The 18,881-nt window shown below is 42.9% G+C and overlaps 1 protein-coding gene and 1 long non-coding RNA gene across 2 annotated transcripts in view; one reads left to right on the forward strand and one right to left on the reverse strand.

Moving 5' to 3' along the window:
- MORC2 (MORC family CW-type zinc finger 2) overlaps positions 1 to 4,960 on the reverse strand; it is a 47,552-nt gene extending 42,592 nt beyond the window's left edge. The window contains exon 1 of the mRNA XM_080986203.1: positions 4,736 to 4,960. Within this exon, the coding sequence (XP_080842329.1) occupies positions 4,736 to 4,803 (68 nt within the window). The 5' untranslated portion in view covers positions 4,804 to 4,960. The remainder of the gene's footprint in view (positions 1 to 4,735) is intronic.
- Positions 4,961 to 5,321: 361 nt separating this feature from the next.
- Positions 5,322 to 7,809, forward strand: LOC308466022. Its single transcript, XR_013980599.1, has 2 exons — positions 5,322 to 5,412; positions 5,579 to 7,809. It is a non-coding gene; the product is annotated as an uncharacterized lncRNA (long non-coding RNA).
- Positions 7,810 to 18,881: the final 11,072 nt, after the last annotated feature.

An 18,881-nucleotide genomic window follows, 5' to 3' on the forward strand; every position in this document is an offset into this window, starting at 1 on the left:
ACATTAGGAAGAACTTCCTGATAGTAAGAGCTGTTCGACAGTGGAATTTGCTGCCAAGGAGTGTGGTGGAGTCTCCTTCTTTGGAGGTCTTTAAGCAGAGGCTTGACAACCATATGTCAGGAGTGCTCTGATGGCGTTTCCTGCTTGGCAGGGGGTTGGACTCGATGGCCCTTGTGGTCTCTTCCAACTCTATGATTCTATGAGATCGTTACTACTTGTTCTCAGCTAGGTTTCCTCCCTGCTGGATCACACCCTGGACAATTTCTCCCTATCAGTGTTCCTGAGGCTTATTTCTCAGTTCCCATCTTCAAAGAGGCGGGGGAGGGGAGAAGACCAATGGGTAAGCTTGAGTTCGATACCAGGAAAGATCCTAGAAGAGGTAGTTCAACAGCTAGTCTGTGAGCACTTACAAAAGGATGCTGTAATTACTAAAGTCAGCATAGGTTTCTCAAAAACAAAGTCTTGCCAGACAAATCTCATTTCTCTTTTGATAATGTTACATGCTTTTGATAATGTTACATCAGGGGATGCTGTGGATGAAGTGAATCTTGATTTAAGTAGGGCTTTTGACGAAGTCACCCATGATATTCTTGCGGAGAAGCTGGTAAAATGTGGACTGGACAAGGTAACTGTTGGGTGGATTTGCAGCTGGTTGACTGACTGAATTCAGAGTACTCACTAACGCTTCCTCATCATCCTGGAAAAAAGTGTTAAGTAGGCTGCCGCATGGTTCTGTCCTGGACCTGTTCATGTTCAACATCTTTTTAACATCTTAGATGAAGCTACTAAGGAGATGCCAAGCAAACTTGCAGATGACAGCAGACTAGGAGGGATAGCCAATATAAGATGGGAGATACCTGTCTTGGGATGCGGTGGCACTGTGGTCTAAACCACTGAGCCTAGGGCTTGCCGATCGGAAGGTCGGAAGTTCGAATCCCAACAACGGGGAGTTGCTCAGTCCCTGCTCCTGCCAACCTAGCAGTTTGAAAGCACGTCAAAGTTTCACCAGAAGCGGCTTAGTCATGCTGACCACATGACCTGGAAAAACTGTATGCGGACAAACGTCGGCTCCCTCGGCCAGTAAAGTGAGATGAGCGCCACAACCCTAGAGTCGTTCACGACTGGTCTTAGCTGTCAGGGGTCCTTTACCTTTTTACCTGTCTTGCCAGTACACATGAAAAGGATTCAGGGATCTTAGTAGACCACAAGCTTAACATGAGTCAACAGTGTGATGCATCAATAGAAGTATAGTGTCCCAATCAAGGGATGCAATAGTATTGCTCTGTTCTGTCTTGGTCAGACTAAACCTGGAGTACCGTATCCAGCTCTGTGCACCATCATTTAATGATATTGCAAAGGATGGCAACCAAGATGATCAAGGGACTGGAAACCAAGCCTTATGAGGAATGGATGAGGGAATTGTGTATGTTTAACCTGGTAAAGAGGTGACTAAGAGGAGATACAGTAGTCATCTTCAAATATGTAAAGCACTGTCACATGGAAGATGGAGCAAGCCTGTTTTCTCCTACTCTGGAGGGTAGGACCCAAACCAGTGGATTCAAGTTACAAGAAAGGAGATTCAAACTAAACATCAGGAAGAACTTTTTAACAGTAAGAACTGTGTGACAGTGGAACAGAATCCCTTGGGAGGTTGTGAACTCTCCTTCACTGGAGGTTTTTAATCAGAGGTTGGATAACCATCTGTCCTGTATGATCTACTTGAGATTCCAACTCTACAATTCTATAATTCTAAGCAGTGTTCGAAATTCCCCATTCAGCAGGTACATTTTGACTGGGAATGGTCTACTTGCGACCATTTGAGAAGTCTTGTCACAGGTATGGTGACTGACATCTTCACCATCTGGCTGCATGCTGCACGAGCCAGCTGGCTGGTGTTGCAGTGTGAAAGTAAAATAAATATTGTGATTTTGCCTACCAGATCCATTCCTTTGTTGAATACAAAGCAAAATTTCTATCCTTTGTAATGCCTTCCAATTGGTAGAATGTGTGATTAAATTGTTAAGAAAGCATGTAAAAAAATGTGACTAGACATTCTGTTGTGGCAACCGTAACCTAGGCTTAAGGTGTCATTTGATATGTCACTTTGTCACAATACAACAATAGATATTGCTATTATCTGATTTCTTATAAATTGAAAATCTTGTAATTTCATTCCAAAACAGTATTGCTTTCATAGATGGAGCATCTGTGCTTTGGATTATTTTGTTAGTTCAAGTCACCTATTTTACCAAACTACTCATTGTCTGCCAGCACATCAAACTACATGTTGAATCCTAGTCTGTACACAATACAATATAATCTGGATTATTAAAAATCTGTAGTGTTGATATGCAGAGGTTCCCAGTCCCATTATAATATACATCATATAAACTGGTAAACTAAGCCAATACCAATAACTTTGCTAAATTTTATCATAAAAAATGGAAATTCAAGACAAATTCAGTCTCCAAACTAGCTAGGGAAACACTTAACTGTGCTTAAAATAGCTGAACCTGTGGTACATATTTCAGTTTGTTTATTATCTCACATCTGGCTATGAAGTATCTAGAGCAGCTTAAAATCATTTTCAATAATAATAATAATAATAATAATAATAATAATAATTTAGTGTCATACAAGAATCAATAAAGTTAGAGAAATTCCATCAACATGGTGCTACTAAATGCTGGGGATGGGGAAAGTTAGCCATATGCTCCTGGGCTCTCTCTTGGTAGCAGTGATCCCAACAAAGGGCTGGGGTGATGAAGATGTCATGTCAGCCTTTATAGAAGCACACGTGTCCAAGCTGTACTGCTGATCTCTCTTTTGGGCCGAGTGGCAAACCCAGTGAACCGCCAGAGATCTGTTGCTACAGCTGCCAAGGGGGCAGCGCTTTCTCTCACTCTGGTGCTGATTACAGATAGGTAGCCGTGTTGGTCTGCCATAGTAATACCCCTCCCCACCTTCTCACTATATAGAAGGATCTGGCAACTTCTGTTTCAGTGTATCTGAAGAAGTGTGCTTGCACACGAAAGCTCATACCAAGAACTAACTTAGTTGGTCTTAAAGGTGCTTCTGGTGCTGATGTCACACAAGTCCAGCTAGTGACTCTCTGGTAGCTGCAAAGTCTGGAAGAATAATGACGTTAGTCATTCTTCAGCCCATGTGCCCTGGATGGACTGTTGATCTCTCTCAAGGGCTAGTTGTATCTTCTTCCATTCATATATTATGGAATAGGTAGCGAGAATTTTAAAAGCTGAAGATTCAAGACTGTAGGTAAAATAAAGGAACCCTGGACATTTAAGTCCTGTCAAAGGCGACTATGGGGTTGCAGCACTCATCTTGCTTTCAGGCCAAGAGAGCCAGCATTTGTCCACAGACAGCTTTCCGGGTCATGTGACCAGCATGAATAATCTGCTTTTGGTGCAACAGAACACTGGGACAGAAGACAGAGTGCACAGAAACGCTGTTTACCTTCCTGCCACAGGGGTACCTATTTATCTACTTGCACTGGTGTGCTTTCGAACTGCCAGATTGGCAGGAGCTGGGAAAGAGAAACGGGAGCTCACTCCATCACGGGGATTCGAACCGCCAATCTTCCAATCGGCAAGCCCAAGAGGCTGCGTGGTTTAGACCACAGTGCCATTGCAAAGTCTGGGAGAATGATTATGTCAGCCATTCTTCAGCCCATGTGCTGCTGATCTCTCTCATGGGCTAGCTATATCTTCTTCCATTCCTATATTATGGAATAGATAGCAAGAATTTTAAAAGCTGCAGACTCAACACTATGATGAACCTAGCTTGTACTTGGGGAGAGGTAGTGTTGTACCTTCCAGTTCCAACAAAAGACAACCCTGTGGTGAAGAAAAAACCAAATAATTTCCTATTGCATGCCTTCCTTCAATGAAGTCCAATCCTGGTGGGATTTCTAAGAACCAGCAGGGTTACAGGCACTGGACAAAATCATACTGCAGGCTGAATGATGCCCATTTTCTGAGAGACATATATACAGATCAATAATATTGGCTGGTACTATAGTACCATTCCCTCCCTGATTATCTGTCACTATAACAGTCTTCTCTAACTAAAAGGTATTCATCATCACTGAGAAGGCTATCTGTAACATGAAAATCAAAAGCCAAGTTTCTGCACAATTGTCAAAATGAAGAAAAATTGCCCCAAAACTAGACAAACGTTTCTACAAGCATATTATATAGTTAAATCTATGGACTCCACTTTGAATCAAGGTGGCAGATCAAACCATACAACATTGCATTAATCTTCCCGGTTTCTTCGAATTCATGAACAATGCCAGGGACAAGTTTCCAACAAATTAAAATGCAGAGAATATGCAAATATACAATCTTTCCTAACAGCTACTAACATTCTTCCTTTTCTTAATTTTGCTACGTTCATTTTCAAGCGTGGTTGAACCGTCTGTTGCTCTTCTGAGCAGCAAAAATTCCACAGGCAAGTTGTGGGTAAACATATTTTCCATCTGTGCTTCAGTTTTTACTGTCATATCACGCACTGTTCCTTCCTTGCTCAATTTTCCCCAGTATTTTTCTTTCTTCCCAACGGCGACGATGCTCAGCTTTCGTTCCTTTCCAGGGAATCCAATTACCGTTTCGTGGGTTTTTTTCCTGGATTAGCAGCTGCTGCCAACGTGCAAGAAGCAGTGAAAAAGAGAACGCCTACAGCTACACCGAGCCCCACAACCTCCATTCCTACTCACGAGTTGGTGTGCAGATACTCGAAGGTCAGTTGAGCACGCTGAAGGCTGCTGTAATTGCTGAACGCCATGACGCAGATAAAGACGACGCCCCACCCACACCCCTCCCGCCAATTTTCAGGCGTGAGGGAAAAACAAGCTTGAGGCGACCCAACCGCCCTGACCACCACTTTTCTTCACTAACGAAGCTATAAAAGCTTGCCTACTGACAGGCGCGCGTACGAGCGCCCTCAGTGGCTCCCCCCGGCCCACCCGTATTTATCTTCTTCTTTCCCCCCTTCTGCTCGCCCCTGAGCTTCTTCCGTCGTGCTCGTTCCCCTTTCGCGCCCGACGCCGCCAACGGCCGTCAACCTCCGCCCGCGTGCGTTCGTTCGTTCTCCTCTTTATCGCAATATGCCTATGAAGAGAACCCGCCGACGGGCGCCGTCCTTTGTTCCTTCACCACGTCTCCCGCCCTCCGCCTCTTCCCTCGCTACACGGCTTCGCCTTCCCTCACACACTGCGCTGAGGGAAAGGCGGAGAAGCGAGCCGCCGCCGCCGCTTCCCCGCCATTGGGCGGCGGCGCCCCACGTGACAATTAAGCCTTGGCACCACGACACAGAGAGGGGAGGGGAGTCGAGAGAGAGAACGACAGCGGATGAGCGCTGCGTGTCCCGACGGCGCTGTTTGCACCGCTTGAGGTAGTGAAATAAAGCGGCTTCCCTTCCCTTCCCCCACCGTTTCCGGCCGCATTCTTCTCTCCTTCCGACCCCCTGCCCGCGTGACCGTTTTAAACCGTTGGGGGAGAGGCGGGGCGGTAGATTGCTGCGTCTGCGCATTGGGAAATTCTGGGGGGTTTTTCCTCAGACGGTTCGCAATGTACATAGAAGCCTCGATGCGGCGTTCACGGGATCGTCAGTCGAGCGAGGTGCGAGAGCGCGGGCTGTTTTCCCCTTTCCCCCTTCTCCCGATTGACGACTGGGACCCTCCTTCTCCCCCTTTCCTCCCGCTCTCCCTCGGACCAGGGCGCGCGTCCTCGTCATTCCGAAGCCGCGCCGCTTGCTGCTTCGCCCAGAAGCCATTTTCCTAATCGGCTGCATGAAGAAGACGGCGATTTAAAATGGCGTCGGCGGCGTCTTTCTCTCAATTATCGCCTCCTTTCTCTCAGGGGGTTCACCCCCCATTCTCGTGCCTTATTTTTATATGGGTGAATGTACTTAAGTCTTTTCCTGGGTGTGTTGTTTTGTGTAAAAAAAACTCGCGTTCATGTATTTTCCTTGCCTAATTAAATGTCATTAAAGATGACTTGGTTTTTTTCAAGGTGCATTTCAGCACCTTTTATTGGACTCCGTGTGCTCTTAAAGTTCAAAAGAATAGTATCTGGTTAACGTTCTCGTGTCGCACTTTGTATTAAAATATCCATCTGTTTCTGTGTCGTCCTTGGAATTAAAATAGTGTGCTTTTTCTTGAGTTTCTTTCGTCTGCTTGCCAGGTATTCCAGAACAATTAAGGAACAAAATATTGACTAGATAACGGCATCAGCCTTTCTCGGACAACAGTCATAGTTCAGAATAAGCGGCCAGTTTCTTACTGCAAAATGGCTACAAAGAGACATATAGGAAAAGTAGTAGGGAGAGTTGAATCTGCTGCTAATTGAAATAGTAAGTATTGGGTTGGGAGTCTCTATGCTAAGAACTGTCAGAAGCGTTATCATGTTTAATAGTAGAAATGCTAAATAGACAAAAATAAAAAAGTTGAGTAGATAGGTGTGGAATTTTAGCTCAAAATACATTTTATACCTTTGCCTGTTTTTTCATATTTGAATTGTGTTAGAGAAACTGGTCTGTTTTTTTGCCTCTTGTTTTTTAATAAATTGAGAAATGAATGTTTTACAAATGAATTTGGCAGCAAATTGTTTTCACCACTTTGAGAGCACCTGAAATATATTGGAAAGATACACGCTGAAAGAGAGTTCAGAGAAGGAGGGGGAAATCACTTGCTGTGTGAATGACTCCAGGAAAAAAAATAAATTCGGAAAAGCTGGAAAATATGCTTATAGCAAGACTTGGTAAGTAAATTTTTTCTGTGGTGTAGACATCACAGGAAGAATTAGGATGAAATTTTTAAAAGATTTAGCATAAGATGTACCACTGTCAAACATGTTTAGAATGTTGGTGTAAGCTACATTACATTATCATTGACCTATATCCAGTTTTATTCTTGAGGCTCTGCATCTTGTGAAAGAACAGAAGGCTAACCGTGTATTCAAGGATGAACAATATAATAAAATAATTTGAACTGAAAACTGGCTCTCACTTGATGGACTGCATGACTGCGGAACTTCTGGACCACCCATAAAAGACAGCAGAAGAATTTGACACATCTGTTCATCCAAGAAGCCTTTCCTTTTTTATCCAAGAATATGCAAAGACTCCAGGTGGCTTCATGAAGAAATTTAAAGTTTGTGAGCTGAAAACCTATATGTGAAGAACTAGATTTCAAGTTAAGAGTTTGTTTAATCTGCCAACAAGTAGCATATTAAGTTTCTGGTCTATTCGTTGAACTCGGCATTGCAGCTTGTAGTGTTAGTCTTGGAATACTCTCTCCAGGGAGACGTGCCTGGCACTGATACCTTTCAGAGGATCTTTTCATTTTCTCAGGCTTCTTGAAATCCTTGATTATAATCACTTTTAATGCTTTGGTTATTTTTCATTATTGATGTCATTACCGTCTACATCTATTGACAGTACCCATGTTGAGTCGCTTTGAGAACAGCTCTGGGACTGAAAATCAAAATATTCAATACAGGCAGTCCCCAATTTGTGCAGGAGTTGCATTCTGGGGGTTGCATGAGATGGCAGGACATGCATAAACCTACGCTCCTGCCCCACATTATATCTCCTTTTCCAGTCACTTCCAGGTCATTGTGATGTGCAAAGTTGTGCAGCTGCTGAACAAGTGTAAATCTGTTGTTGCCTGTAATTAAAAAATGCTAAGCTTAAGAACATATACAAAGCATAGGACCTATTTCTATCTTTAGGGCATATAAAGCATTCCTGTAACTGGATTATAAAGACTGATTTCTTATGAATGTGGAATGAGTATTATTGTACTGCTTGTAACGGTGCCCGTTCTGCATTTTGAATTAGTTGAGGGGGCATATATGGGGCAAGTCAACCTCACAGTAAACTGGTCCCAAGGTGTTACTGGCTGTATATACTAATGGTAACACTTGAACTTGGCAACTGGTGACAATTTGAACTTGTCAAATAGGCAGCTGGTACAGGTCTCTGAGGGGACGTAGGTGGCGCTGTGGGTTAAACCACAGAGCCTAGGACTTGCCAATCAGAAGGTTGGCGGTTCAAATTCCCGCGACGGGGTGAGCTCCCGTTCTTCGGTCCCAGCTCCTGCCAACCTAGCAGTTCGAAAGCACGTCAAAGTGCAAGTAGATGAATAGGTACCGCTCCGGTGGGGAGGTAAACGGCGTTTCTGCGCGCTGCTCTGGTTCGCCAGAAGCGGCTTAGTCATGCTGGCCACATGACCCGGAAGCTGTACGCCGGCTCCCTCGGCCAATAAAGTGAGATGAGCGCCGCAACCCCAGAGTCAGCCACGACTGGACTTAATAGTCAGGGGTCCCTTTACCTTACAGGTCTCTGATGGGATGCGGGTGGCATTGTGGTCTAAACCATGGAGCCTCTTGGGCTTGCCGATTGGAAGGTTGGCAGTTTGACTCGCCGCGATGGGGTGAGCTCCCGTTGCTGGGTCCCTGCTCCTGTCAACCTAGCAGTTCGAAGGTACGCCAAAAAGTGCAAGTAGATAAATAGGTACCGCTTCGGTGGGAAGGTAAATGGCGTTTCCATGTGCTGCTCTGGTTTCAGTTTTCCATTGCGCCAGAAATGGCTTAGTCATGCTGACCACATGATCCAGAAAAACTGCGGACAAGCGCTGACTCCCTCAGCCTGTAAAGCGAGATGAGTACTGCAACCCCAGAGTCATCTGCGACTGGACTTAATTGTCAGGGGTCCTTTACATTTACAGGTCTCTGAGCAGAGCTGTTATATGCTGGCATAGTCTCAATCCTGTCAGAACGCCGCAGCATTCTGCACTAACTACAGCTTCTGGATTAAGTGCTAGGGAAGCTGATACGAGTCCATTGCAGTACAGTGGTACCTCCGGTTACATATGCTTCAGATTACAGACAGTGCTAACCCAGAAATAGTACCTTGGGTTAAGAACTTTGCTTCAGGATGAGAACAGAAATTGTGCAGCGGCAGTGCAGTGGCAGCAGGAGGCCCCATTAGCTAAAGTGGTGCTTCAGGTTAAGAACGGGCCTCTGGAACGAATTAAGTACTTAACCCGAGCTACCACTGTAATCCAATCTTGAAGTAACCTACATGAACTACTGTGACCAAGCTTTCCTGACCCAGGAAAGGCCATAGCTGTTTTACCAGCTATAACTGGTACAACTAGCCGATGAAGCTACCCGGGCCTCCAGTGTCAAAGCTGGATCCAGAAGTACACCCAGCCTGCAAACCTCTAGGGGGAATGCAACCCCATCCAGGGTAGACAAGTTACCATTTTCTCAGACATGGAAACCACACATCCTCAGTACCTCTGTTTTGCCCAGAATTGAAACTCACCTTTGTTTTCCTCATTCATCTCGCCACTGTTTGCAGACACCCAGTGATGGAAACAGAGATATGAAAGCTGGACGCTAAATGGCACCATAAGCTTAGGTTATGGGCACAACAACTGAATGTCTTAAGCACACTTTTTAATAAGACTACAAAGATGAAAATGAACTGCAGCTAAAATCTATTTTTCACATGGTCTTGTCCTCTGAAGACCAAAAAACAAGGCAGTACTGTACCTTGAGCTCCGAAACTGCTTGCGCTAATGAAATTTCTTGGAAGTTTCGAACACTGCAGAGACCAGTCCAGGGACTGCATGATGTGATGACTCCTGGATGATAGTCAAAATTTCCAGCTGCTGAAGGTGAAACAGATTCTCCAGTTTAAAAGTTCATGTGTGTACATGTCATTTAAAACTATTAGAAATTGTGTGTATCTTCTACAGCTTATGCCCAAATTCCTGAAGGGGGTATGTGTTGGCTGCTGGTGTTGCTTAAGACTTAAGGAAAAAATACAACCCCACAAGTTTTTTCAGGAAAAATGCTGTTTATAGAACCCCAAAATACAACCAGGAGGAATGCAGTACGTCAGGACCTTGAGGAGCTACACTATCATCCAGTCTGTATTTTTGGGTGATCTGCAGAGAAATATACTAACTTGTACAGAGCTATGCCAAATGAGTTGGATGGGTATGGTTGGAAGCAGACCAAGCTCATTTCTGGCTACAGAAAGGTGTTAGGGTATTTGTGTCTCAACGCCTAGATTTCAGCGTCCATCTCATAATTGACATACAGTTATACATTCAATAGGTAGAGGAACAAGAATTGTTAACATAGCTGTTAAAGTTTCCAAGAAAATGTACTTTAAAGTTAGCCTGGGAACAGCAGAGATTGAAAGCTGCTTCCATTGGCTGACAGGATTATGACAGCATAATTCAAGATACAGCATCATCTACTGAGAAATTCAGTTTATACTGATGGCTTTTCACCCTCCTGCCATTTTTTGATAAGTCTACAGACAGTTGACAAACACCCACATCCTGGTGAACTATCAAGCTGATCGAATTAAAATCTTTTCGATTAAAGATGCGGGTTCTGTTTCACCTGCCGTTACCGTGATGAACTACCTTCTCTTCTGACTTTCCTAGTCTTATCTGCTGTCACTTTTTGTAGGCCCAAAAAATCTTGCCTTGGCATAACGACACTGACCAAGCAACATTTTAAGATTTTCTGAGGGGACTTGTCATTGCACAGCCACCCTTCCTCCAGAATGCCCTCCCTTGGTTGATTCAAGAGGCTGAGATATTAATGACCTTTAAATGCCTCTTAAAAGGATAAATGTTTACCCAAGCTTGCTTGGATTCTGACTGTTAAGCTTTTAGTTTTGGTTTCTACACAACCAATTTTTATTATCAATTATGTTCTTACATAGTTCTTAAAAATAAAAAGTACCTTTAACAAGTGTCATCTAAGGTATATTAATGAAATCCTAAGGGCTGATTTTTACAACAAATAATGGGGAAAGAAACTGCACTTGCAATAGAACAATGGATTTACAGTTAACTCTGTCGGAACCAGATATCACCTGTTGCAGTTTGAAAGAACAGCACCACAGCTTCTACGAAAGCTTTATTTTTGTGACATTCTACCCCAGCAAGATTAGGGTTCCGTACACAACACCCATTTAAGGCACATGGCTTCCCCCAAAGAATCATGGGAACTATAGTTTACCCCTCACAAAGCTACAATCTCCAATACCTTCAGCAAACTACAGTTCCCATGATTCTTTGGGTCATGTGCATTAAGTTTATGGTGTGTACACAGCCCAGGGATAATATAGAGCCCTCCAGGCTGCACAGGAAAATATAACAATTGGAAAGGGCCACACCTGTGCGAAATCACTCCTAACGGTGAGCAAGAACTTCAGGGATGGAGAAGAGAGTTCCTGTCTGTGCTTTCATCTGTGACACTTCAGCCCTGCATTTTTTAATGTGGCAGTAAGGAAGTGGAAAGCGACTGTTAATTTCCAGAATTACCAAGAGAAAAACTTCAAGTGCTCTGTCTCTCTCTCTCTCTCTCTCTCTCTCTCTCTCTCTGTGTGTGTGTGTGTAGGAGGGAGCACATTTCCCCTCCTGCCCTGTACACAAGGACCCCATCCCTGACAGGCCTCCTCTCTTATGCAAGTTATTAGGATAGGAATTGGAGAAGGAAGGGGAGTTGAGAGTGGAAAATTTATGAAGAGCCTATGGGGAGGCTCCATTGCTTAATCTTTTCCTCTGTTGCAAGAGCCAGTGTGTGCTAGAGTTCCTAAGATTAATAAAATCCAGTAAGCATGGGGGGGCACTCTTTTGCCTTTCCAAAAGCTTGGCATGCTTGCAAATTGTTCATGATATCCCAAACTAAAAAAAAAATTATTGCTATTCCTTTTGGTGAAAGTCTTCTCATCTCTTTGGCATCTGATCTCCAGCACTCGACACCTAAAACTGAGCATTGAACATAACGCCCTAAAACCCTTGGCTACTTCTGCGTGACCCACACACCGGCTGTAAAGTTGAGTGCACCCTTTGGGAGGCTGCAATTACTCACCACTAAACAGGACGTTATTCATAGCAAACAGCACTTCTCTGCCCGAACAATTTCCCCATTTAGGGTCTGGGAGAAATCTTAACTGCCCTCCATGATTCAGAGCTTTGGTATCAGAACCTCAAATATTTAGTTTTTATATGCTTGTAAATGTTTTGTTTGAAGGCAAACAGAGTTGGCCAGGATTTTCAAGAGCCCAAGTGGTTTTTAAGCCCAGCTGTGGAAAACTGGCAGTGTCTGTAGTTTGAGATGCTGCCCTAAACTTCCATAGCACAGCTGGGACTAATGAGATCTTGTTGCTTATTGGGGTCTTAAGAACAGAGGAAGCCACCAGCAACTAAAGAGGTTTTACCCAAGAAATATTACAAAATGTCTTCAGCCACAACCCTGAGAATGCCCGTGTCAATCTGGCTCTAGCATGTTAGAAACATTGTACATTCTGATTAAGAATTAAGGCGCTTGTCCAGGTGTGGAAAATCTTTGGCCCTGACTTTGCATGGCCAATGGGCAAGCATTTCTCCAATAGTTCACCAGTCCCCTAAACTCACTACTTTTGAGAGTTCTTCGCTAAATCTTGTTGGACACCCACTTTACTGTCTTTCAGAGGCCTGGTTGAAGTTTTCATCTTAGACATTTTAATATTTCATATCTTAAATGATTGCCTGTTAGAACATTTTCTATCTTCCCATTTTTGTTATTTTTTCCTTTTGTTTGTACTTGATATCATTGTGTTTTACGTTATTCTAAGCTATCCTGGGATAAGATTTTATTAGCTTTTATTAATTTTTGATGTGCAGCGAGTTTTGTTTGTTTTTCCTCTTTTTTATTGGTTTTGCATTTCTCTGTATTTTAAATTTGTTTTAACTTATCGATTGTAAGTTGTTGAAAGAACTTTATTATGGACCAGCATACACATGTCATAATCAAATAAATAAGTGAATTTTTAAAATAAACAGTAGTTCAAATAATAATAAAATATCACTGTAATTTTTTTAAGAACATTTTTACCCTACTGTTCCAGAACAAACTTCCAGATCAATTCGGAAAAAGGTCTGAATTGTATGGCTTACAGTAGGCACAATAGAGAGAGAGAGGAGGAGGGAGAAGGTGATGTAAAAAATTGGGGTTTGGCTTTTGCTGCCCAACTCTCCATGGGACTCTGAGTCCCCTAAGTCCATGATCGGTCAGAGAAAAATGGATGGAGACTGGATCCAGTGGAAAGCAAGGCAGATATTTATTTTTCTGTTGCAACAGAGTTCCCTCCTCTCCTTCCAAGGAGGGAGAGACCCTGAACAAAAGCGTGCAGGAACCTTTAAAGACTTTTGACATTGCCCAACCCCCTTAGCCAAAGACCACCCCCCAATCATCATATATACATAATAGGTGGTGGTCTACAGCAGAAATCCTTTCTGCCAGCATACCCGATAATGGTCACTGATTGCATTACCTGGGCAGCTTGGCCATTCTTATGTGATGGTTAATACTATAGTTCCTGAATCCAGGTCACAGGCTCATCCTTGTTGTTGTTTAGTCATTTAGTTGTGTCCAACTCTTTGTGACCCCATGGACCAGAGCATGCCAGGCACTCCTGTCTTCCATTGCCTCCACAGTTTGGTCAAACTCAGTAGCTTTCAGAACACTGTCCAACCATCTCATCCTCTGTCGTCCCCTTCTCCTTGTGTCCTCCTTTCTATTCATACACAAATACGCCCTTAAGACAGGATTTCTAAGCGAAAAGACAGTGGGAAGGTTTTCCCCATTTGTCTCCCTTACTACAGAGGAATATTTGAGATCATTGGGAGAGTCAAAATGGCTTCAGGGTTGCCCTCCTGTACTATTTTAGACACATGGTTTATATATTTAGATATGTGTGGTGTGCATTTAATAATATTTATTCTGTATTTGAGACCTTAAAATTCCTATAACAAAGGAAAGCACCAACTCTTTAAAGTTCTTACATAGATGATGGAAACAGAAGTGTACCAGGTACCTTCTACCCTTTTCAAGGAGCAATATCAGCATTGCCCCCCGCCCCCAAAAAGAGCCACTTTACTGCATGCCTTTGTGTTGTGGCATGAGAAGGGCAGGAAGCTTCTCCCATGTTTGATCTTGCTACTGCAGTGTTGCTTTGTCACTATACACATATATGTCATACACTCCATAGGCTGATAGGTAATCTTTGTGCCCCTCCAGGGTTGTGCCTGTGGCGGAAGCCAGTTTCGCCAACTCCTTAGGTACGCCTCTGGATGGAAACACATCACTGAGAGCCAAACTGAACTGGTCCTTAAACAGTCAATAGAACAGCCCTGCCTCCTCCTTTACCATAATGCTGTTCAGAAGGCTTTGGGCTGCTTTCAAGCATTCTCTGTCTGCATGGGCTGTTGCGCTAGCGAACAGGTGAGTTCTAATGTTGCACACTTAGAAATCCAATGCAACAGTTGCACTAGCAGAAATTCGTTGTGCAACATACAGCACAATCTATTGTACAACAAAAGTACTAGCAACCTGCTTGTGCATTTTCTCATGCAACAATGTTCTGCTGGTGCAGTCATTTTGCCAGTGGAGCGAATCTACTATTAAGAAACTTATCTTAATGCTACATTGGATACAACCCCTGGTTTGTTACCATGGCTTGGTGTGAATGTGCAGATTCCCAAGAGAGGTGATGGTGGCAATTTTGCTTCTCCAATCCTGCTGCTGCCATGTTTCTTTGAGCTAAGGCATGGTTTGATTCAGGATGTTGTCTGAACCCAGGCTTATGATTTGTCTTGCTTCAGACAAATTATGAATTGTAGCCATAATCTATGACCATATCTTGTAACTTACGTAGTCCCCTTCTAAAAATGTGTGAAAAGAAGCTTCCAGTGCCATTTTAAGACTTCCATTTTAAGGAACTTGCTTGTGATCCATTTTCCATTTCTTAGGAAGAAAAGTGACATACCGTAGTTAAATCGTTTATTGAAAAACTGAGAAAAAATATTTATGTCCTCTGTTATAAAAAGAAAAGTGTGCAGCCTGCAGAAGAAAATAGTTCAAGATTTATATCTGTACTTCAAATGTTTGATTTACCCCTTTTTATATTTATAATAAGATGAAACATGTGAAAAAGCCAGTTAGGGCCAGCCAGGAATTCAGGTTATGTGGCAATGTAGGCCACATAAAAAAAATAAAAACTTTCTTTTTCATCTATACACAGAGAGAAAATACAAAGAGATACTGTAACGATGGTATCAAAGCATATCCCAAGTGCCATTCCTAATTCATCTTATATATTACATTTCTTCTTCAAAATTATATTTGCACGTGGGCTGTAAGCCTGAGCAGCTACCTAAGAGTCAGTTCAATAGAAAGGTATAGAATTGTGCTTTATAGATTGGGGAAGCCAGATTTCTACAGCTCCGTTTGCCCTTGGCTTGGAAGTTCCCCTGGTCCATTTACTTACCAATCTCTACTAAACCATCCTTGATATAATGATGACTGCAGCAGCATAAAAAAAAGAATAGGGCTGGGGGAAGGGAAAAGCCAGGATATATTCTAATGGGGCATCTATCTCATATATTTAAACTTTCCTAAACAAAAGCAGTGACATATTTCACATTTTTCACATTAATGCTCTGTTCCTAAATACATACAGTATTAAGGTGTTTCTACCTTAAGGCATCTGATGACGACCTAATAGAGAGAAAAAATAAAAAGTGTCTATCTTCAGTCTTACTATATTTAAGTGACAACACAGAAGGAAAAGGGAGGAGGGGAAAACTAAATCAAAGTGAGGCAGATATTCTTAGTCACACTTTCTTATAATGACCAGCTGGAATGGGAAAAGTTTAAAGGAGAAGAGTTAAAAGTTGCTGGTTGCTCATCAGTGGTGTAGGGCTGCTTCCATTCTTTCCAAGTTACTCAAGAGGAAGTCTCATTCAGTGAGTAGTGTAATTGCAGCTTTCCTTCAAGTTCTAATGTGGTGGTCTCTTGCTGTGGTTTACATTACAAGGTTTTTTCTTTGCTCTAGAACACCATAATTTTGATGTATTTTTAATCTTTGTTGGAAGCCGCCCAGAGTGGCTGGGGAAACCCAGCCAGATGGGCGGGGTACAAATAATAAATTATTATTATTATTATTATTATTATTATCATCATCATTATTAGGTTTTTTCTGGTGCAGTCTTTCAAAGTTTGTATCAAAAAATGCCTTCAAAAATTGAACAAATCCAAATGGCTCAAGTAAGTGAGCCATTTAACTCACCTCAGGGCCAGGTTCACTCCCTGGCACCTCCAGGAAGGGCCGGGAGAGACACCATACCTGCCTAAATACCTGGAGACTTGCTGCCAGTCAGTGTAGATAATACACTAGCTGGATGAACACTCAGCATAAGACAGCTCCCTATGTTCCTAGTTCAGTAAAGCAAAACAGGGAGGTCTAATGGAGAGAGGCACCTCTTCTGCCAAATCAAGAAAACCCAGATTGCTCTGCTTTGCCTTGAGCCGAGTTCTGAGCTGCAGAAATCAGCAGGTGAAGCTGCTAATGGAAAATGGAAGCTGCTAATGAAAAAGCAGAATCTCCTGTTAATTGCTGCAGACCCAGAACAGCTGTTAAAGGGGAAATTACAGGGGATTCTTAAAAAGCTGCAGACTTAAATTGGCTCACTAAGCTATTATGTTGCACACTGGACTGGTTGACATGAAAGATGGTACTCTGTCACAAGAACAGAACGAAGCATGCTGACATCTCTTTCTTTTTTTGACAAACACTGGAACTTCAAAATTATCTCTCCTTAGAAGGAAACCTTAGGAGCAGAGCATATCTCACCTCCCCCCCCAAAAAAGATGACATCAAACCACACTGGAGAAACATAGATCGGGACTTCATGGTGTTTTTTGGATGAGATCCTGGAGGGATTTGGTAGATGATGTCATGACTTCAAAACGAGTTACTCCAGCCTCCGAAACATAAGCATACATTTGCTCCAGTGGAATATATATAATCATTGGATTATTGGAGAATGTCCATTTCTTTTTAGACGGTTCCAAATTTTTAAATATTTCCACCACCACCCAAAAAGAAAGGAGGACTGTGCACAGCTGCACTTTTTGAAGAAGGTTCTTAATCCCAGGAAACCAGGGCTTCATTCCTAAGTGGGGGGAAAGAGACACATGGACTCGTTGGTCTAGAAACAGAATCTGAAAGGCATTTTAACTTAACTTGTGACATTTGGGGCTCCTCTGTGGTGAGGACAGTGCACTCTGCACATGCTCAGGGGCATGTTCATTCATTCCAGGGGCTTTCAAACTGTGCTTGGAGGACTCCCAGTTTTACTAGGTGCTGATGAGGTTCTCATGGAGGACAGCCATTGTGGTGGTGGGGAGGACACCCCTGAAAGTTGGCTTGCATTCACAAGAGTAGAGGAGCGCTGGGTGTGCTCTAGTTTATGGCCTATGCGCCATGCCAACTAAGTGTGTGCCCTCACAATACCCAGAACCCTTTGCAATATGCAGATATGTCAACATGTCATGTGTGTTCTCTAAGGAGAAGAAGTCCATACTTGATGGACAGAACTCCCTCCAACAGCAGGCAGGGATGGCCATCAACGTGGATGGCTTTTAAAGAGAACTGGATGAATTTATGGAGAAGAAAGCTATCGATGACTATGTTCTACATCCACAGTCAAGGGCACTAATGCTTCTGAATACTAGCTGCTGGAATCTGCAGGAGGGAAGAATATGGGAATGAGTTCCATTAACTATGTGCTGTGTGAACAAGTCATTTCTTTTATTTGTCCTGAATTTTCCGACATTCAGCATCACTGGATGCCCATGAATTCTGGTGTCGTGAGAGAGGAGCTGGATCTAGACACGCCAAGGAAGCGATTCAATTAAACATGTTGTAATCTCATACAGGGACATCCAGTAGGGAAAGATGGGACTCCACAACGCCATCTGGTGTCACAGTACTATATCACATATACAACACATATAAAATGCATTTTCTTTTCTTTTTTGAAATCGTTTTTATTTGATTTTACAAATGTAAAGTTGTAACAATACCAAATACATATCCATATATAGAGATTTCTCTGAACATCAGGACTTCCCACCATCCCCTCCATGGGTCCTATTGTCAACATTTTCAACCGAATATTATTTCATAATCTATAGTTTGTATCTGTCCATATTGTCCATAGTGTTTGTTACATTACAAGTGTTAATAGAATCATGCTAATGTTTTCGTCTGCTTACAGTGGCCTCCTAAATACATTACTGTATAAACTTGCCCCATTCTTTCTTAAAGTTTTTGTCTTCTTGGTTCCTGAGCCTTCCGGTTAGTTTTGCCATTTTGGCATCGGCCAACAGCTTAGTTTGCATTCTTCTTTCCATCTCTGGGCTAGTAACATCTGTGTGGCTGTTGTCGTGTACATAAAAAAGTCTTTTCTGATCCTTTGGGATGTCATAAAACGCTTTTTCTTTACCAATCTCGCTGAGTCCAAGGGTAAAAACTTCCCTCTATCCATTTTATCCATGCCATGCATCATCTTATAAACTTCTATCATGTCACCTCTCCACCAAAAGTCCCAAACGTTGCAACTTTTCCTTGTAGGGGAGTCTCTCTTTCCCCTTGATCATTTGCGTTGCCCTGTTCTGAACATTTTCCAACTCTACAATAACCTTTACGTATTGCAGTGACCAGATAATTGGTTGTCCTCATAAACTGCAAACGACTCCTGTATGTTTACCCTCCCGCTGCCTCTCAGAAAAGCAATTTCCTCCTCTCCCGATGCAGATAGATGTTTATTGCATACTTCACGTTCTGCTGAAAGGAGCTTATCTACTGTCTCCTTGTCAGGTTCTCATAGCCAGCCCTGGCAGCGTAACACAGTTGTCCACGGGGTGATGTCTGCCCTGGGCAGGGGGTGCTGGCTTGGGGCTGTCAAACTTTCATAGCAGAGCCAGGAAGATGTCTGG

Source organism: Podarcis pityusensis (genome assembly GCF_964106645.2).
Source record: "Podarcis pityusensis genome assembly, chromosome: 16".
Lineage (NCBI taxonomy): Eukaryota > Metazoa > Chordata > Lepidosauria > Squamata > Lacertidae > Podarcis > Podarcis pityusensis.